This window comes from Rhincodon typus, chromosome 27 (assembly GCF_021869965.1).
Source record: "Rhincodon typus isolate 14 chromosome 27, sRhiTyp1.1, whole genome shotgun sequence".
Lineage (NCBI taxonomy): Eukaryota > Metazoa > Chordata > Chondrichthyes > Orectolobiformes > Rhincodontidae > Rhincodon > Rhincodon typus.
In genome coordinates, this window is record NC_063358.1 from 31,938,500 (window position 1) to 31,959,634 (window position 21,135).

Sequence of the window (21,135 nt, forward strand, 5' to 3'; positions counted from 1 at the left end):
AAAAAATGTATCCGTGTGATCTTGTGTGTATTGACATATGTCTCACTAAAGTGAATCCAAATGTTGGGTTCCAGATGCCTGCTTATGTATGTGAAGGATGTAATTTTTCTTAATACATTAATTCTTGCGATGTAGCCATTGTTGAAAGAGCCATTGGAAAGGTGATAATTGGCCGTTTTTTTGAATGTGTGATGAATGTGGTGAAGGGGCTCTGACATTGTGGTTAACTAGTATTTTGACCCAATGACAGTGAAGAATCAGCCATGTATGTACATGATGAGGTAGTATATGTTTTGAATGTGAACATGGAGGTGACACTATTCCCTGGTGCCTGCTGCTATTGTCCTTCTAGATGGTAGAAGTCATGGATTTTGGAGACAGTACCAAAGAACCACTGATGAGTTGCTGTAGTGTATCTTACAGATAGTATACAGTGCAACACTATTATGTTGATGGAGGAAGGAAGGAATGTTTAGATTAATAGAGGAGGTGTGGATCAAACAGACTGTTTTGTTCAAGATAGTATATCCAAACCTATTGAGAATTGTTGCAGCTGCATCTTTTGATAAATTAAATATATTCCCATCATAATCTTGACTTGTGCCTCATTGGTACATAATGATCTATGGACATACATTGCTGATATAAATGTTTGTGTCTTGGTGTTTATACAAGTGCAGTTCCATGCAGCATTGAGCATTCCCAAAAGGAAGAAGCAAGACATTAATTTTCATTGAACACTATTAATTGCAAGCTGCACAACAGATTTAAGAGCAAATATTCTTCAAAAAGATGTGGATGGATTTGGGATTGAAGTCTGAGACATCTGTCTAACTCAAATCCACCTCCAAGCCACCCATTTGCCGCTTTCACTGGGGAGATGGGTGGGTGCATGCCCAATCCAAGGAGCCAGAATGAAACTTTAAATATGATAATATTCTGTATGATGTGAGCCCCATCGTCCAATATTGTTTGGAATTCAACTCTTGTCAACTGGATGTCCCAAGTTTCAAAGAACCTGGCAGTTTCATCATGGGCGGGGGTGGAGGTGGAGTTTGAATGATTTAGTAGCTAAATGCCTTCACACTTACCTTTGGATCCTGGTAACTGTTTGGGAAATGTCCAAGCTTGACCGACTGAGTTCCTCACAACAAACCTCCCCACAACAAACCCTGTGATTTCTGCCCCTGATATCCCCACTGTTGGCCTTGATCCCCCTTCTCCATTCCCAAAATGGCCATGACCCTTGTTCTTTTTTTCTTTATTCATTTGTGGGATTTGGCCATTACTGGCTGGGACAGCATTTATTGCCTGTCCCTCGTTGCCCTTCAGAAGGTGGTGGTGAGCTGCCTTTTTGAACCGCTGCAGTCCCCCTGCTGTGGGTTGACCCACAATGCCATTAGAGTGGGAATTCCTGGGATGGGCATACCGACTGCTGTGACCAGCAGTGACTGGCTTGACTGGACTTGGAACCAATCCATGAGTCAGAGATATTGACGCTGCCCCACTTCAGGTTTGCCAGTGGAGTGGGTGGCATTGGGCAGGCTGCTCACCCATGAACTAATCGAGGTCTTTAAGTAGCCTTTGACGGTGCATTAGACCGTAAGACCATAAGACATAGGAGCAGAAACCAGGTCATTCAGCCCATCGAGTCTGTTCCACCATTCAATTATGGCTGATAAGTTTCTCAACCCCATTCTCCCACTTTCTCCCCATAACCCTTGATCCCCTTGACAATCAAGAACCTATCCATCTCCGTCTTAAATATATTCAATGACCTGGCCTCCACAGCCTTCTGTGGCAGTGAATTCCATAGATTCACCAGTCTCTGGCTGAATAAGTTTCACCTTATCTCTGTTCTAAAAGGTCTTCCCTTTACTCTAAGGCTGTGCCTTTGAGTCCTAGTCTCTCCTACCAATGGAAGCATCTTCCCATCATCCACTCTGTCCAGGCCATTCAGTATTCTGTAAGTTTCAATTTGATCGCCCCTCATCCGTTTAAAGGCATTGCCCGTGGCACAGTAAGTAACTGGCAACTTTCCAGGTTGCCAGCAGATGGAAATTTAGGGGCTGCCTCCTTTTCTGCACACCCAACCGTCATCCCCAGTGGAAGTCCTATTTAAGATATTTCTCTACCCACTCCCCTTACATTTTCCATCTTACCGACATGATGATAGGATATTACAAATTGGAAAGGGTGCAGAAAAAGATTTACAAGGATGTTACTGGGTCTGGAGGATTTGAGTTATAAGGAAAGGTTGAATAGGCTGGGCCTTTTCTCCCCTGGAGCGTAGCAGGTTTAGCAGTGACCTAGTAAGGATTTATTAACTCATGAGGGGCATAGATAAGGTAAATGGCAAGGTCTTTCCCCAGGGTAGGACAGTTCAAAACTAGAGGGCGTAATTTTAATGTGAGAAAGGAAAGATTTAAAAGGGACCTGAGGGGTAACATTTTCACACAGAAAACAGTTCGTACATGGAATGAACTGCCAGAGGAAGTGGCCGATTACAACATTCAAAAGACATTTAGATAGATACATGAATAATAAATAATTAGAGGGATATGAGCTAAATGCAGGAAAATGGTATTAGTTTAGTTTGGGAAACCTGGTCAGCATTAAGGAGTTGGACCAAGGTTCTGTCTCCAATTTGCATCACTCTATGAATGTATTAACAGGGAAGGTTAAGGTAAATAATGATAAAGTGTTGCATTGATTGACGATTCTAGAACTAGGGAGTGTAGTCTGAGAATTAAGCCCAGACCACTCAGGAGAGATGTTAGGAAGCACTTCTACACACATAGGGTGGTAGATGTTTGGAACTTTCTTCCACAACTTGCAGGGGATATAGGATCAGTTGTTAATTTTAAAACTGAAATAGATGAATTGTTGTTAAGCAAGGGTATTAAGGGATATGGGTCAAAGGCAAGTATATGGATTTAGGCCATAGATCCACATTTCATTGAATGACAGGACATGCTCAAGGGTGTCACAGTATTAATACCAATACATATCAATAGTATCACATTATCATTTAGATATTTTTTAAAGACTTGTTCATGGGATGTTAACATCACTGATAAGGACTGCATGTCCCATCCCTAACTGATGGGACCATTTCAGAGGACTGTTAAGTGTCAACCATACTGCTGTGGATCTGGAGTCACATGTAGCCAACATGAGATAAGGACAGCAGATTTTTCTTCCCGAAAAACAATCAGTACTGGTTTCATGGTCATCATTAGGCCAGTTTTTAATTCCAGATTTCTGCAGAATTCAAACTTTAGAAGTGGGTTCACACCTATATCCCCAGGACTTTAGTCTAGGGTGCTTAGCTACTATTCTAGTGATATTACAGCTACAACATCAACACTCCAAGGGCTGAATTTCGAATTAGAGGTGACGTCCCTGCACCCTGGCAGCTTACCTCTCCTTAGGCAACCTGTTGTGCAGCAATGCTAGAGTTGGTAAACCCTTTAGTGCCCTGAAGGAGGCATTCTGCTCCCCTGGGGAGATGTCTTCTGTCTGACAGCTCCCAGCTATTCAAATCAATGGGATAATTTCAGGCTTTCCTTTGAAAAACAGCTGCCGATGGGATCAGGACGAATATATATTAAGGTCTTGCCAGGGCCAAGCTGGTAGGTTCCAGAAAGGCAAGGTTAGGGGCGAACAGAGATATTCAGGATGAGGAGAGAAGGAAATTGTAGGGGCAGTGGGTGGAGTACTTCAAAATGAGATGAGGAGTTGGCAACACCTTTTCAACTTAGCTGCCAGATTCTGGCTCAAAACCAGGGCTCCCCACAGAACATGACAGCCCAGAGCTGGTTTGAAGCACAGTCCTTTCAAAGGTCAACACTGAACTTCTGAAAATTGCAGAGTGGAGGCTATTCCAAAATGCTCACTCTCACAGTGGAGCTAGCAATGTCACACTAACTGAATGCAAGCTCATGATTGCCGAGCAAAGAGGCCATGGAGTGCAGGTACATAGTTTCTCGAAAGTGCAGTTGCAGGTAGACAGGGTGGTGAAGAAAATGTTTGGTATGCTTGCCTTCATTGGTCAGTGCATCGAGTATAGGAGTTGGGACATCATGTTGCAGCTTTACAGGACATTGGTTAGGCCACTTCTGGAATACTGTATTCAACTCTGGTCTCCCTGTTATAGGAAAGATGTTGTTAAACTTGAAATGGTGCAGAAAAGATTTACAGGGATGCTGCCACGGTTGGAGGGTTTGAGCTATAGGGAGAGGCTGAACAGGCTGGGGCTATTTTCCCTGGATCATCAGAGGCTGAGGGGTGACCTTATTAGAGGTTTCTAAAATCATAAAGGGAATGAATAGGGTGAACAGGCAAGGTCTTTTTCCTCTGGTAAGAGAGTCCAAAACTAAATGTTTAGGGTGAAAGGGGAAAGATTTAAAAGGGACCTAAGCGGCAACTTTTTCACACAGAAGGTGGTGCATGTGTGGAATAAGATGCCAGAGGAAGTAGTGGAGGCTGCTACGGTTACAACATCTAAAAGGCATTTGGATGGGTACATGAATAGGAAGGGTTTAGAGAGATATGGGTTAAATGCCGGCAAACAGGATTGGATTAATTTAGGATATTTGATTGGTATGGACGAGTTGGGCTGAATAGTCCGTTTCCATACTGCACAACTCTAGGACTCTATAACTAAATGAAAAGTGTCAGTTTAATTCAAGGATAGCACGTTGACCTCTTTGTAAAAACATAGCCAATTCAAACCTTACTGTCGCATAATTTGCGATCTACTTCACAGCAGTATCGAGGGAGTGCTGTATTGACTGTAGTGCCATTTTTTTAGATGTGATATTTAATTACGACTTGCCTGTGCAGATATAAAGTCACCATAGTCCTATTCTCTCATCACAGAGAGACAACCAGAAGTGGCTTAACCTGAGGGTCAACGTGCCTATGGTGAGGGGAGAAGTCGAGTAACCAAGCTGGTGGGGAAATTGAGCCCATGCTATTGGCATCACTCCAGATTACGAGCCAGCTGTCCAGCTAATTGAGCTAACCAACAGCCATTTCTAGATACAACTGAGCCTGTGGCGCTATTTCTCCTTCTGATCTTCAGTCAACTCACCAAAACAGATGAAATGCTCTTTTTTTGTGTTGTCTTTTTTTTTGTCTTTGAAAAAACATAACATTAATGACTAGACATCAAAGTAATTCTTTGACAATGAAACACTTTGTGCCACCCTAAGGGGATATATGAATGTAAGCTTTTTTTTCCATAACTAAAAAGAACAAAATGTTAAAGTAGCAAAGACCATTTTAATAAAATTACATGAGCCCAGTTAATAAAGTACAATGATTTTTTTTTATTTTAATGAACTGAAATGCTCCATAAAAATTACAATGAATAAATAGCCTGCAGTGTGGTCTGTTCCAAGAACTGGTGTGTTTCTATGATCTCGGATGCTTGGACTGAAAGATAGATAGGCATATATTCAGCGGTAACCTTAAAAGGAACTGGATTTCTAGTGACAAATAAAACTTTTGCATGGCTATGAGGAAAGAGCAGGGAAGTCTGACTAATTGGATATATGTTCCAAAAGAGTCCATGTGCATAAAGTGTTAAATGGCCTTCTGCTGGGCTACATGATTTGTTAATCTATTGACTGGCTGCTTGTGCAGTAAATGACTTGGGATTAGCATAAAGAAGAACAAATTTAGGATATTGCAAACAAATAGAACAGAGTTCAAAGGGGAGAAATTAATCCATGTATTGCCACAATTCCACGGGGTCAGTTAGTGTAGCAGGCTGTTCCTTGCATGGCCTATGTAACGTTCTTCAATCATATCACTTAAAAACATGCACAAGCTATGTAAGTCCTACAGCAATGCCTGCCTTGAGGAACGGAGGTACATCTGCATAGTTCTGCTGGATTCTGTGATAAGTGAACAGATCTCATGCTTCTGCACTCCTCACAACTTATTAAAATGGGAAAAGATCATTCTCTGTCATGACTGATTAGTAAAAATCAAATTGCAGGGTAAGTCATTTCAATAAGAGCTCATTGATTACTCTGAAGAATATCTTTGATGAAAAGTACAATTATACACGATATTTAATTGATTCTTCTGATAAGAAAATATATATCTATAAAAGCACTGCAGGAAAGCAGATAGTTTCCAGCATGGTTAACAAAAAAATGCTCTTGCCAGACAGATGGATTCTGTTTCAGTGTTCTGCAGGTCAAAATCTGCTGTTTCTTGTGACTTAAGATTGAATAAGTAGTTCTTCAAGCTTTTCTACACTTTTAATGCTGACTTTCTACAAACTTTCCCTCAGGCAACTATTTTTGAAACAAGAGACTCACTATCACGCAGATTCTAAACCTCACTAAAATCACTTAGGGCTATTGAACATTGAATGCTCAATTATCACACAACAGTATTGTTAACTTTCAAACTTTACGAATGCAGAGACAAAATATTCTCTGATCCCGGGTTATAAGCAATACTTCATTCATATCACGGCTTGCATCTTCTGAGATTTCAGCTGTTCTGGCAACTTTTTGCAAAGAAAAAAAATTGTAAAATGAGATTTATAATGCTGTAGCTTGTGGCAACAAAGTTCTCCTGTAGTGAGTCTTGGCATTGACAGGTGAAATGTTTCAAGTTGGAGCAGCAATTAAAGGTTTGAAACCAATTACAGGTTTTAACTTCTTGAGGGTACATTTTCTGATCATTATTAACTCTGCATGAGTGGGTGATTGTTGCATTTCTTCTTGTCTTTATTATCTGAATAACAAATAAAGAGTTCGCTTAATGACTATTTCATCTATGAATCATACCATTGATTCTTTCTGTGATTAATGAAACAGTTTCTTTGCTCATCAATAATCTTCCAGTTCTGTAAATCTTAACTTTTTCAATAAACTGCTCAAAATTTCATTATTGAATAATGAACAAAAGTGGATGAGTCAGCAGATTGCTGTGGAGGCCCTTCACTAAAGAATCAAAAGATGCAGGCTCAAACATAAGTGCTCAAATTATAAACTTGAAAACTTTCACTCATCCATTTAGAAAAGGAAAGGAATAGCAGAAACAAAAGAGCTTCCTCTCTGTGAGACAACTGGATGAGAAAGTCAAATTGTAATCAAATGCCACCAAACCATCCCCCACCCCCACCCACACCCACCATAAGGAATGACACAGTGGCTCAGTGGTTAGCACTACTGCCTCACAATGCCAAGGACCCAGGTTCAATCCCCTGAGAGGGAATTGTCTGTGTGGAGTTCGCATATTCACCTATGTCTGCATGGGTTTCCTCCCATAGTATAAAGATGCACAGTTCAGGTGGCTTGGCTATCCTCAATTGCCTTGTAGTGTCCACAGATGTGTAGGCTAGGTGGATTAGCCATAGGAAATGCAGGGACAGAGGTGTGGGTCTGGGTGGAATGCTGTATGGAGGGTTGGTCTGTGCTCAGTGGGCTGAATGGCCTTCATCTGCACTGTGGGGATTCTAAAATAAGAATCCAATCATTGATGGCAGCTGCCAAAGTAGGATAATGCCTAATGGTATTATTCACCATGTCTGTGTTGTAGTTTGAGAACTTATAAGGAAGATACTGTACAAGAATGTGTCAACTCAGCATGCTGTTGCCTCAGACGCATTTCTGCCAAAAGTTGTAGTCTGTAGTGGGGAGTTGTGAAGAGCACATCATTCCCCAATTTTGCCAATGTTTTCATCTATTCCAAGGAGCAGGAAAACCAATCCTTCCTAATGGTTGGAAAACTTGAAAGCCTTAACATTGTTGGACAGGTTGGACACTGCACTATTTGAAGGTTAGATGCATTGACATTGATGGTACCCAGTCCAGCTGCTTCTTTGGTGTTCTCACATGTCCTAGAGATAGGCTGTGAATGTTCATTTAGTTGACATGCCACAGGTATGTTAGGTCACCAGAAAGCCCCATATGCTTAGAGATCCTAGGAGACCTGTCCTTCAATTCATCGTTTGCCCAATAGGGACAGAACCAATGTTCCACCCCAAATAAAGCTGCAAGGAATCAGTAGTCTATGGTTTGGCCACTTTGACCAGTTTCTGTGTAAATGCATTTTACATGGGAACTATTACAGTGAGACAACCAAAAGGATCCAAGTTAACTTGCAATTCAACACTATTTTATTCACAAAATACACTAAAGACACAAAAGGGACTGAATATTATCTTAAACCCTGCTCTTTTACTATCAAAACTCCTGATTCTTACATTAATGATTCTACCAATCGCAATGTTAAGTCTTTGTTGCAATCGGTCACTGGACCCGAAATGTTAACTTAAAAGTTAGCGTTAACCCGGCAAGTCCTGGTTTATCCTTGCTTACTTTTGGCTTGTCTAACACACTGATGGACTCTGACTCCAGCATCTGCAGTTCTTGCTATCTCTGACTTGCTTTTGCCTTGTGTTGTGTGGAGGCTTTGTGCTTGACTTGTCCTGAAATTCTCATTGGGCCTGTCTGCTCAAAGGTTGCCCATCTGCTTGCAGGCTGAGCCATTCAGGCCAGGGGCTACTCACCGTAAATCTCTTCAAATCGAATCCTCCATTACTTTTCTGGGAGACTCTACCACTTCGTACAAGAAATGTGGAGCAAGTTTGGCAGAACATCCACGACACTTTAAGTAGAATGCATTTACCAATGACTATCATAACTGTGAAAATTACATAGATCACAAGAACCGCTGGCACAAACTAAGGTTACAAGTAAAATAACTCAGCATTTAAGGTGTGGTTTGAATTTTTTTTCTGTTTATTCATTCACAGGATGAGGGCGTCGCTGGCTAGGCAGCATTTATTGCCCATTTGAAATTGCCCAGAGGGCAGTTAAGAGTCAATCACATTGCTGTGGGTTAGGAGTCACATGTAGGCCAAACCAGGTAAAGATGGCAGTTTCCACCCCTAAAGGATATTAGTGAACCAGATGGGTTTTTCCCCGACAATTAACAATGGCCATCATTAGATTCTTAATTCCAGATAACTTATTGAATTCAAATTCCACCAACTTCCGTGGCAGGATTTGAACCTGGGTCCCCAGAGCATTATCTGGATCTCTGGATTAACAGCCCAGCAATAATACCACTTGGCCATCACCTCCCCACACCACAGATGTGGGAAGAGTACTAAACCTCAAGTAGTGAGAACAGCAAGTTTAAGGAAATCTGGCTCCATGGGGCCAATCACATCATTTGCTGTCCAGTTTATTGCAACATGCTGCTTATTCAGTAAAAGAACAGATCAAACAGAGATTTTAGATCTCAACATACTGGGGAGATGAACTTTAAAGCATTGCTGTCTCCCCTGTAAACGATAAAAGTGCTTGAGATAAACTAGTGTTCACATTCTCAAACATTGTTCCAGATTATCTGTTTTCAATTAACTATGCATCTTCTTTCACTCACAGTTTAGCAACAACCAAAGTCAGAATATCTTAAATGTTGTAGTGTTTAAATGAACATTAATGTCATGGATTTTTCAGCTATATGAATAGTGTGCTCCAGAGTAGTGAGGGTCATTCCTAGTTTCCTAACAAAATTCTTACACGATACAAGGTCCTGGTGGATCCCTCTTCATGTCCTTGTGTAGTGTACACTTTTCCTTCATTTGTTTTTTTTTTAAGAAACATAAATATCAATCAGATGAACATGTAGAGACTCAAAAACAAAACAGTGATTTACAATGCATCTGAACAACTGCTAAAGAAGATTCCATTCAATAGACTTACCGTGTTGTTGCTATCAGAGAACTCCCCTACATTTTTTGAGGGAAATGATGTGAATGAGCAAAGTCCACCATATGTGGTACAACCAGTGTTCAAAAATATAACACACAAGACAAATACAAAAATGTAGAATGACAAGCTTAAAACCTCATATAGAATGGAAGGCTTGGTAATCTGAGAGCTTGCTGTTATTTGTAGAAGTAATATAAAATGTACAACTTGTTCAAAAACGAATTGTGTAATGTAGCAACAATACCACTCTCTTGAAAGTTATGTTATTCACTTACAAATTACACGCGTCCTGCCAGAAATCTTTGACATCTTCCAACATAATACTCTTTTGATAGTTTTCATTTTCTTTTAAAAATAATATTTCAGATATCACTTGATCCCTTAATATGAAAGTGCAATATTTCATGTCTCAGTTGATATTGGTTACACTGGAGAGCAATCACATGCCTGTGAATAGACATCCCAAGTAGCTATCAGCAAACATCATTGTCATTAATTGACACTGGATGCAATATTGCAGTATTTAAGCTTTGTAGGTTACTATTATTAGAGTCCCTTCAGTGATTTCAGCTGACTGAATGAGAAACTAAGCTAAAATTTGGCTCAGTTCTTACAGGGAGAAAATTTTACTGAGTCCAACTGCAACTTGATATGCAGTCTTCTTAATTTTCTTGGTCCTGCAAACTGAGTAGCTGTATCTTATGTATTTGAGCATTTTTTTTTATTTTTCGCAGGTCTTTGAGACAACAACTGTGTGAATCGACAACTTGCTGATGATAGCATAATAACATTTCATTGTAAAAGTTAATCCTGGATTACATTATAGTGATGGTAACAATATGATAAATCAGAGGACAGGATAATTAAAATAGTCAATTTACTATGGACAGTATAGGAATAAATGTCCAGTGTGATATCAACTTAAAATTAGTATTGGTTATATACATTCAGTGACACAATTTTCAAACCAACATGATTTGCAAACAGCTAAGAATCAGACAAGTGAAACCAATATTGAAACGTGACAGTAATACTGAAAAGGCAAAACAGATTTACATTTCTTGCATATGTACATATTTTCATTGCCAAGGTGAACATTTCAAGGTGGAGGTTTGGCAGCAGGTCAGAATTTGGTGAAATCAGTGCTTCCTGGAATCATCTTCAAAACAGTTGGGGTGCAAAAAATACAAATGCAATATCTGACAAGCTGTTCTTCGCCACACACAAACGTCTTCCATGTACGTAATAGGGACCGTTGCAAGCTGAGCAGTTTTGCTTCAACTAAACACATCTGCTGAAGTGTAATTGTTGTTAATGGATCATTACAGAATCAGAATTCTGTACATTGTGCAACACTGGACTCTTCATCACAGCAAAATACAGCCCCAGTTACAATCTTAGGCATTGATGCATGAACAGCATGCATAGCCCAGAAAGAATTACATCCGGGCAAAAATGCCACCTTCCAAAGAAATAAAAAATCTGATAAAATTCTACTTTTCAGTGCAGAACACCAAACACTTCGAAGAGGCAAAAAGTGGCTCTTGGTGCAAAGAAAAGAGAACAAAGTTTTTGGATTGTCCTTGCATTTTCCACAGTGGAAGACAATGGTCTTGTGGTATTATTAATCCAGAGACCTAGGTAATGTTCTGGGGAACTGGGTTTGAATCCTGCCATGGCAGGTGGTGGAATTTGAATTCAATAAAAATCTGGAATTGAGTTCAATGATGACCATTGTCAATTGTCAGGAAGAAAAAGAAATCTGGTTCATTAAAGTCCTTTAGGAAAGGAAGCTACTGTCCTTAACTGGTCTGGACCACATGTGACTCCAGACACAACAATTTGATTTGTCCTTAACTACCCTCTGGACAATTAGGGATGGGCCAGCAATGTCCACATGCAATGAGAAAAAAAACGTCCTGCTCATTTGCTAACATTACTTTCCCTGTTGCATAGGGTTTCTCTAATGGCAGTACCACATGGACTGCCAAAGCAAATCTTCTTTGACCAGGTCAAGGAAGGTACTTGAATGAGTGGAGGACAAGGAAGTGTTTCAAGACTTCCTGAAAGCTGCCCTCAAGAAAATCAACATAGATGTCAAGACATGGGAGATCCTTCTTCAGAAGAAACCGATTTGGAAAAAGCTCCTGCATGAATGAACACAATTCTTTGTGAATACCTGTTGGCATGAGGAATCACAGAAAAGAAAGCAGAGAAAGGACTGCCAGTGATCTCAAGGCTAAGGATAATATCAACCTCTGGGAAATGCCTGCTAAATGCGTGGACGGAAATGTGGTTCTAGCATCAGACTCATCAGCCACACAAGGACCCACCCATGACCAGTGACACAGAAATTCCTAGGTGGACATTCATACATGTCAGTGAGTGATTGCATCTGCCACCACCAAACACTTTGCACTTCGTACATCGATTTCACAAGTGATTGAAATCAAGAGGCAATCTCATACCAAGTTGAGGAATCATAGTCAATCAAATGACCACAAACGCTCCCTGCATCATAGGTTTGTGAGTGCCATGGACAAGCCTCAGCAATGTTCCATTAAGCCCTTCCAGAGAAAAGGAGCCCAGACACAAAATGTCCCAAAACCAGAACTATATCATGTTAATTGATGCAAAATTGTGCTCATGTGCTCAATGCACAAAGTTCCAAATGATGCACAGTGCATAAGCTCAGCAGTTTCAATCCTCACCTTATTTAATAGAGTCTACCAGATGAAAGCAATGCTGGTAGGAACATCAAGTAGAAAGTTGCCTAGCACATGGACAGTGTTGTATAAAAAAAAGTGGCCTGTATTCATTTGTTTTTAAGTGTGCCATATGCTGTTAGATAGACTCGGAAGATGAGAGGCGAGGTTTGGTAACTTTATAAAGAGTAGCTTCTCATCAACAGCATGTACTTATCTGCTGATGCTAACTGGTTCCTGCTGATATTTTGGATCAAATAAAAGCCTGAGTAGCTACCTGACAGCTCCCGAGATACCATACATACAATCAATGATAGCTTATTCTATCAATCATAGTTTGAGTGGAAATGGATCCTTTATTCTCTACATTGGCTTTCTACTTGCATCAACTGTTATTGAATAATGAATATTTCTCTATGACTGTGAGATCCATCAACATTCTTTGTGTTGGATTGAAATACCATGGCATGACCCTTACCAGCTTTAAAAAATTGTCATAATCATCTGCAATAGGACAACAGACTCTCCATTGAAATGTGTGATGTTTACAATGCCAGCTTCTGAAGGAAAACCACTGGTTCTACCTAGTGGAATTAACTTTCTATTGATTTTCTCCTCTGCAGTGATAATAGGTCACCTCAGTATCAATAGTATAGAGCTTGCTAAGTGCTTATCAAAGGCTTCTTGAAAGAATTCATGCATAGTTTTCTTTCATGAAACCAGAGATCACCAAGAATGATATTTCCCCTGTTCATTTTTTCAGCACAAGGAAACTTAATGATAAAACAATAAATAACCCAGAATCTCAATTTTCTAGATAGTTTATTTTATTTTGAGAGATTTTTGACAGCGTTGTTTAGAGTGTTATGTTTTAAGTAGATATCCGATTATGGTTTATTTATATTGACAGATTTATGAGCTTCTCAAAGAATTCTCAATGTTGTTGCATAATACAAGTCACTCAAAAACAAAGCAGCTCATAAATTCAGATTACAGTGGATACTGGGTGTGTGGGTTGGAGGAGTAAGGAAATTAAGGCGTGAGTACAGGTAAAGAAGAATGAAGGCATGGGGCTGAGGAGGCATGAGGGAGAGGGATTATATGGGAGTAAGGAATATGAAAATGAGAATGATTTTGAGCAGAGGTTACAGGTACTCAGACCCATCTCTAAGCTGATATCGCATAAACTTGCCTACATTGGTATCAGTCTGCCTTCATCTTCACCTTGGACCTACTATAGCAAATGACAGGTCCCACTCTAGTCTATCCCTGACTGCCTCCATGAAAATTGTGTGAACGGGCACCGTTGGGTAGGAGGTAGGATTGTGAAGTTAGGAAATGACCTGCCTCTTGATTCCTGTACCCAAGATGAAAACCTGTCATAGCCCCAGAATAAGGGACTGCTATTTAGGTTTGAAATAAGGTGGAAAAAATGCACTGAGCAGGCAATGGATCTTTGGAGGCCTCTACCAGAGATGTTCTGTTGTTGAGCATTCAAGAGTAAAATCTGCAGAATATTCGACTCCAAGCAAATCAAGAAATACAGAGATCGGACAGGAATATGGAATCTAAGTAGTAGATCATCCACATTGTTAAATGGTGGTGCTGGTTTTGAGGTTCACTATGGCTGCTATCTCTTATAATCATCCACAACATAAAAACAAGATAAGTCCTTCTATATTTACATTGAACTTTTTCTTCAAAATGAATTAATCTGAAGAAATTTGTGAACAGAATGAATGCTGATGATACTTCTGACCTGCAAGAGAAATTCCATTGACATGGCACCCAAATACTTCAAAACACACTTCTGCCTATCATTTTCCCAAATACCGTTTTGGACATTCAGAACAGAAAATAATTAGACCAAAAGAACAAAGAGGCGCCAGAAAATTTATAATGGGGTGCATGGCATCCCTTAAAAACGTCCCAGCAAAATTCCAAAATTATAATTTTATATACATATATTCCAAATTTATATTATACATGAACATTAAAATATATCTGAATTTTATCCTAAAATGCATAATCCTAATTTGGATGGCTAGTTCAAAGTGATTCACATGTAATTAGGACCAGTTTACTGCACTAAATATCCACAGTATTACATTTCCTTATGAATTTGACATCAGTCTATTATATTTGCATAGTACCTGATGCTGCCTGTCCAACAAGTCATTTTATTCATTTAGTCCAATTGTCTCTTCTGCTTTTGAGATCCCTTCATAAAACCCATCTTGCTGATGCACAAGGAGGCTGCAGCTATTTTCTTGTTCATACACAGAACTGTCAATCAGTTGGTATCCCATTCTTCATACATCAACCTGTCAATCACTCAGTGCCAGGCTATTCCCCCTTTGTTTCTCAGAGTCTTAGCCAATAAGTAACATGGTCAACGCACCCAGCTGCCATTCCCCTTTCATTAGAAACAAAAGCAGAAAATACTGGAAGCTCTCAGCAGGTCATTCAGCCTCTGTAATAAAGAAAATAAAAGGTTAACACTTCAGGTTAGAGTTTCCATCAGAGTTTGTCAAGGTTCAGATGAAGGTCTCCACCCAAAACATTAACCTGCCTTTTCTCTTTACAGATGTTGGCAGCCTTGCTGTGTGCTTCTGGTGTTTTTTCTTGTAGCATATTCTGTCATTATTTACTGTTATTTCACATTCTAAACTACTGTAGCATTTTTGAAAGTCAGTTTCATAAAATTAAACAATATTTCTGATTGCATGCAATATTGTAAGCAGATATTATATTCAAGAGGTACACTGCACATTCAAAAATGTTCATTATAACACAATGTATTATGCTTCCCCCTTTTATATCGCAAGGCAATAGCACCACAGTTTTAAATAATATTTGGAAGATTTGTGTCCTTTTCCTTTCATAGATATAACAAATCGGCTGATGAAGGAAGACTTTAAAATAGCACTTAATTGAAATCCAAATTAGCCAGTCCGCAACTTTATTATGGCAACTTTTTGATCCCTAAATCAATACTTTACTCACTTGATGTGAATCTCTACAACTGCAGAATAATTACTACTTTCAGGAGTGACTTGTCACCTTTTCAACGGGAGCAATACTATGGTGGGGAGAGTGAAGCAGGGGTGAGGCTTTTGATCTGAAATGCTTTTCCACTTGTCTGCTATAAATATAGTGAAAAATCTCAAAGTGGAGGCAGCACGTTATTTATTTAGCGGGTTTAAGTTATAGGTTTCTGTATAAAGACCAACTGAATCAGGTTTCTAACAAGAATAGGCTTAATCCAGCATTGTATCAAAGTGGTCAGCCTCTGGCAGGTTGCCATACACTCCAGTGAGAAACAGTAACCTCCTAATTTCTGGAAGCTGATCAGTGAAATATAAATATAAAAACTCAGCTGAGCTGTTTCCTGAATACTTTAAAACACTCTTGGCCATCATCTTCCCTCATACTATTTTCCATTAACTTTAGAAAATAAATACTCAGAATGGAGAATAATTAGCCAAAGAACAAAGAGGTCAGATGATATATAACAAGATGCATGACATTCTTTGGTAACTAATTGAGAAATGTGCAGATATAACACTGTAGTATGTAATCCTCTGGTTTTAACAATACCTACATCAAAAACCCTGCCTGCATTGACAGACAACATGTCTAATGATTGCAGCAAGATCTACAAAGCCCTGTTTGGAACTGAATAACAGAAACACATAAAAAGAAAACAGGTTATCATTAAAAGCAGGTACCAGTTATCTCAAACTATGAGATAATTGTTTAGATTCTTCAGCATCACTTATATAACTTAGAGCATCATTGAATACTTTCAATTAAAATAAAATAAATTAAAACCTTTCAATCACTCCCAGGCAACATACTGATACTAGGATAATAAGTTTGCAACATTTCACATATCAATGAGCTTTAAACTTGAATTTTCTCATATATTTCATGTTGGAGAGTCTAGAACTTTTACATTTTGCTTCATTTAATGTAACAACTGCTTTCATACTTTAAAAAAAAGTCTCTAACTTAATAATGTAGCTGCTTCCATGTTGCAATTCTATTTTCTGAAATGGACTATTTTTGCTTTATGTTTATGTCAAAAGCTTTGTTTTAATCTCCCCAGCACTGTTTTATTGCAATTATTTATAGCTCTTTATCATCCATACATAATCAATCCACCTACACAGGCACTCAAAATATTTTGAAAATGACTCACAACATCAGAATGCCTAAATTTAAATATTGCTGCACTGGCACATGATTTTGGGTGAGCATATGGACAGGACACATCTAACAAACTGTTGTGTGACACAAGAACAGTGTTTCCATACGATGGTCCTTACCTTTTGCAGCCACTGCGTGTTGTTTTCCAAGATGCCTTCAAGTTGCTGCAGCCGCTGTAGAGACCAGTTGGGCTCCACTACTGGAGGAGCGTCTCCCTGGAGTGAATTGGACATGTGGTAATCTGTGGTAGGTTGGCAGTTCTCGATCTCTGGAAGGAGAAATGTGTAGCTGCACGGCCCATGCTGAATCCGATGATGGTGCTTATCTGAATTGTCTGTGGCTTTATTGTAAGAGCTGTACCCTGACACAGCCAGGAAAACACAAACACAACTCACAAATGACAAATAGCTCGATAGCATTCTGAAGGCTTCCAACTGCAACTGAACTCTTCATAAAACTGAGTATGTTGCAGGGGAAAGAATAGGAAAAGATTCCAGTCTGTAACCAACTTCTCTTCTGTCTCTGGTTCTTTGACTATTCAATTACTTGGTCATGCATTCGGGATAAAAAGAGTTACTGCTTCTCCTGACAGTTATTCTGACAGTTCACTGGCTTTATGTAATGTTGCCAAGAGTTTGTTTTCCTTCTGTGACTCAATGATAAGGCTCTGAATTGCTTCCTATGTCTCACAGCCCACGTTGCACTGACAAATGCAGGAAAAGTTCAGTTGCTCCTGATGGTAAGGCTCTCTCCAACTTCGGGTTGGACTGAAGCCAATGCATGGATCGAGATATGTGGTGTTAGAAGGTTATGAGTCAGTGGTTATATCTCAGCATCTGATTTTACCACAAGAATGCGTGATTAGCACACGGTCTGCTCCCTGCAGTAGCTTTTGTCTCAGCGTCTGAAAGTTTATCTTAGTGCACCATTCCGATAACAAGGGACATTTTATTCCATTGTCCAGCCCACACTGCTTTCAAAGTCGAGGCAGTAAATCAAGCATCAGTGAAATTCTGAACAAACTTCCATCACCTTTAGAACGATAAAATATGCAAAGTTTACTTTCAGCATATAACCCGTGACTTGTGTACCCTATAAGAAATGTTTGTAAATTCAACATTTGTTTTAAAATTTCTCATAAAATTCATGTACAGATAATAATTTAACCCTATCAGTATAAACAGGCTCTTTGACTCCCAAGGCATAGTTAAACATTCTTTCAAGTAGATACAAATAGCAGCAAGTGCACAAGTGCAAACGGCTTGTCCTGACATTTCTTTAATAGATGTCAAAGACCATTTGCAGCTGGAAAATCACTTGCTTTCTCTTCTAGTTTTGTTCCTAATTCCCCCATCTTATATTAATAACCCTGCCACCGACCCACCAAGGAGCAAGACACTATCAGAGAAGCAATTTTTCTGAAGAAATGGGTGGCCCTGTTTTCTCTCTCATGTAAAATATTACATGGCACTTGCGGAATGAGAGTAGAAGAGTGCTCTCAATTGTCCTGATCAATATTTATCCCTTCACTAACATCATCAAAAACAGATTATTGGATAATTATTCATTGTTTTGAGTGGGATTGCACACGTTGATTGTTATATTTCATAGATTTCAAGTGAGTTTATAATTATAATCTTGAATGTAAAGTGCTTTGGAATGCATAGATGTGAAAAATGCAATATAAAGTCTTTCTTGTTTATGTTATCATCAAAGAAAACATTCTTAAAATAGAAATCTTTGTTATTTTATTGATCGTCACAGTTTGTTAACTTGGTAAATAAATGGATAATGAAGCCTGCAGTAAACTGACAAAATCTTAACTTAAGATCTATTGCTGAAATCCACATGTGAAAATTGATGGCTCGGATACTTAACAAAATATTCTACAAAGCTGAAGTGCTATCAATGTTCATCACTTTGTCAATCCTTTCAATAAAGTTTCAATGTTGCCTTATGTGTCTGCCAGAGAAAACACTTCATTTTGTACCGGCCGATCTCCCATGGTGTTGGTTATAGTAAGCCGCAGGATTGGTTGTGCAACATGTGAACTTGTCCACTTTAGCAGGAAGAATAGTAAAGCAGGGAATTATTGAAACAAAGAGTGATTGCAGAACTCTGAGGCACAGAGGGTTCTGGGTGTCCTGGAACATGTATTATATACAGTTGGTATGCCGGTATAGCAAATGATTACAATGGCAAATGAAATGTTGTCATTTTTTGCAAGGGGAATGGAATATATAGGTGGGATTTTTTTTTGCTACTGTTGTAGAAGGTTATGGTGAGATCACACCTGAACTACAGGGAACAGGTTTAATTTCCATTTTTAGGAAAGGATCTAAGTGTGTTAGAAGCAATTCAGACAAGATTCACTCAACTAATATACGTGATGCAGGTCTTATTTTTTGTGAAAGTGTTGTACAGGCTGAATCTATATTGAATAGAGTTCAGAAGAATAAGAGGTGACCTTATTGAGATATATAGGATTCTGAGAGGATTTACCAGGCTGAAAGAGAGTGGTGAAGGTAGGTTAAGCAGAGATGGATAATTTACAAACAAGGAAGTCAAAGGGTATGGGGTGCTGGTGAGAATGTGAAGTTGAGGCTACAAACTGATCAGCCATAAATATATGCAACACAGGGAAGGTTAGAGAGGATCAAATTGACAATTCCTCCTCCCAATTTGTGTGTTGATATGTTTTAAAAGCACAAGTGATATGTCACAACCAGTCAGCAGAATTATAGCTTAATATAGGTTGAGTAGGCTAGCTTCAGAAAAATCATTGAGTCAATAGCATGTTCAAACATCAACTTGTTTATTATTCAATAAGGAGCTATATGCAACTCCACATACCTGTGTCTTAATCTGCTGAAACCATGATCATTTTCTCTCAGTCTCTCGTTCACTGTTCTCTGACTTCATCATTATGACATGCTATTCCTATAGTGCAAAATATTAGCATTTACAAACCTTCAAACTACCAGCTATGCCCCCTTAAGACAATGAGGGTACAATTGACCAAAATGGGGCTCTTGTTGTGCAATGGCAGTGTCCCTAACTCTGAGCCAGAAGGTCTCTATTCAAGTTCCACCTGCTCCAAAGGTGCATCATAACATTTCTGAACAGGTTGTTTAAAAATATCTATAATTGGTCAAAAGCAAATTGAATTGATTTTGCTATAAGATACGAGTGGCTTTCTTAACTTTAAACGTGGATTTGCATGTGTAGTGCTTGAAAATATTTCATCAAGCCAGCACATATTTTTCAGGTGCTACCTGGACTACAAAGGCTCCAGTCGGCCAGGCAGGACATGTAAACAATTTCTAGCCTGAATCACACCCAGTTTTAACATGGGTAAAGATACAAGAGGTAATGTTGATCTCTCTCCCAGGTTTTGATCCCTGACCCAGTTCCCAATCCCAGACCCTCTGCATTCCCTTGCCACTTGGAGTTTCATGGAATTCCAATCCCTGATCTATAATCCCAGAATTCTAATCCCAAATTGAGCCATGGCAACCTCATACCTGAGGGCAGATTTTTTTTCACTACCCTTGACTAATGATCTGTTAAACCTTGCAGGGTCCATGTAGTGATGTTTGAAACCCAACACATAGAGGCTGTAGGTCTTGCCATTCTAGCACAGATGTACTTCCTGTGGAAACTCAGTTCACAACATTCCCACTACTACTGCCACCCGTGTGCCCAAACCACCTGAATTTCTGACATTCTGTCTATCAGTAATGTTAATTTAAGTCACTAAAAGTAACTGCACTTAGTTTACTGAGGTGTGATGTGCATGAGACTGAGGTGAAATGACAATATCATTGATTAGTAATCTGGAACCTGAGGCTGCGGGCACATGGGTTTGAATCTCCCGCCAGCAGATGGTGAAATTCAATTTCAAGAAAAAAAAATCTGGAATCAAAAGCCACCCTGATGGCAAACCCATCTGGTTTACAAATGTCTTCCTGGGAAGAAAATCTGACATCTTTACCTCGTCTCGCTCCAGACATGCGGAAACGTGCCTGACTCTGAACTGGTCTGTTGAAATGGCCCGAGAAAACCATTCAGTTTAAGGGCAACTAGGGATTCAAAGGCAATTTGGGATGGAAAAGAAAAGTTGGCTCAGCCAGCGACACCAACACCCCACAAACAAATTTTTAACAAAAGCCTGTGTGCTAGCATAGGATTGGGAAAAAACTGTATTAAATTTCAAAGCATATTTGAATTTAAAAATTTGCATGTTCCTAATGTTTTACCAGTGAAATACCATTGCTATAACATTAGAATAGATCATAGAATCCCTACAGTGTGGAAACAGGCCCTTCGGCCAAACAAGTCCACGCTGACTCATCCCACCTAAGCTCCACATCCCTGAACACTATGGGCAATTCACTTAGCCTGCACATCTTTGGACTGTGAGAGGAAACTGGACCACCTGGAGGAAGCCCACGCAGACAGGG

General features: G+C 39.4%; 1 protein-coding gene and 1 long non-coding RNA gene across 2 annotated transcripts in view; both read right to left on the reverse strand.

The window, feature by feature from the left end:
* Nucleotides 1-21,135, reverse strand: part of LOC109927829 (angiopoietin-2-like) — a 220,454-nt gene that overhangs the window by 185,065 nt on the left and 14,254 nt on the right. The window contains exon 2 of the mRNA XM_048613114.1: nucleotides 16,792-17,704. Coding sequence (XP_048469071.1) covers nucleotides 16,792-17,091 — 300 coding nt within the window. The 5' untranslated portion in view covers nucleotides 17,092-17,704. The remainder of the gene's footprint in view (nucleotides 1-16,791; nucleotides 17,705-21,135) is intronic.
* Nucleotides 5,340-8,732, reverse strand: LOC125486281. Its single transcript, XR_007264958.1, has 2 exons — nucleotides 8,543-8,732; nucleotides 5,340-6,762 (listed from the first exon to the last, which is right to left on the reverse strand). It is a non-coding gene; the product is annotated as an uncharacterized LOC125486281 (long non-coding RNA).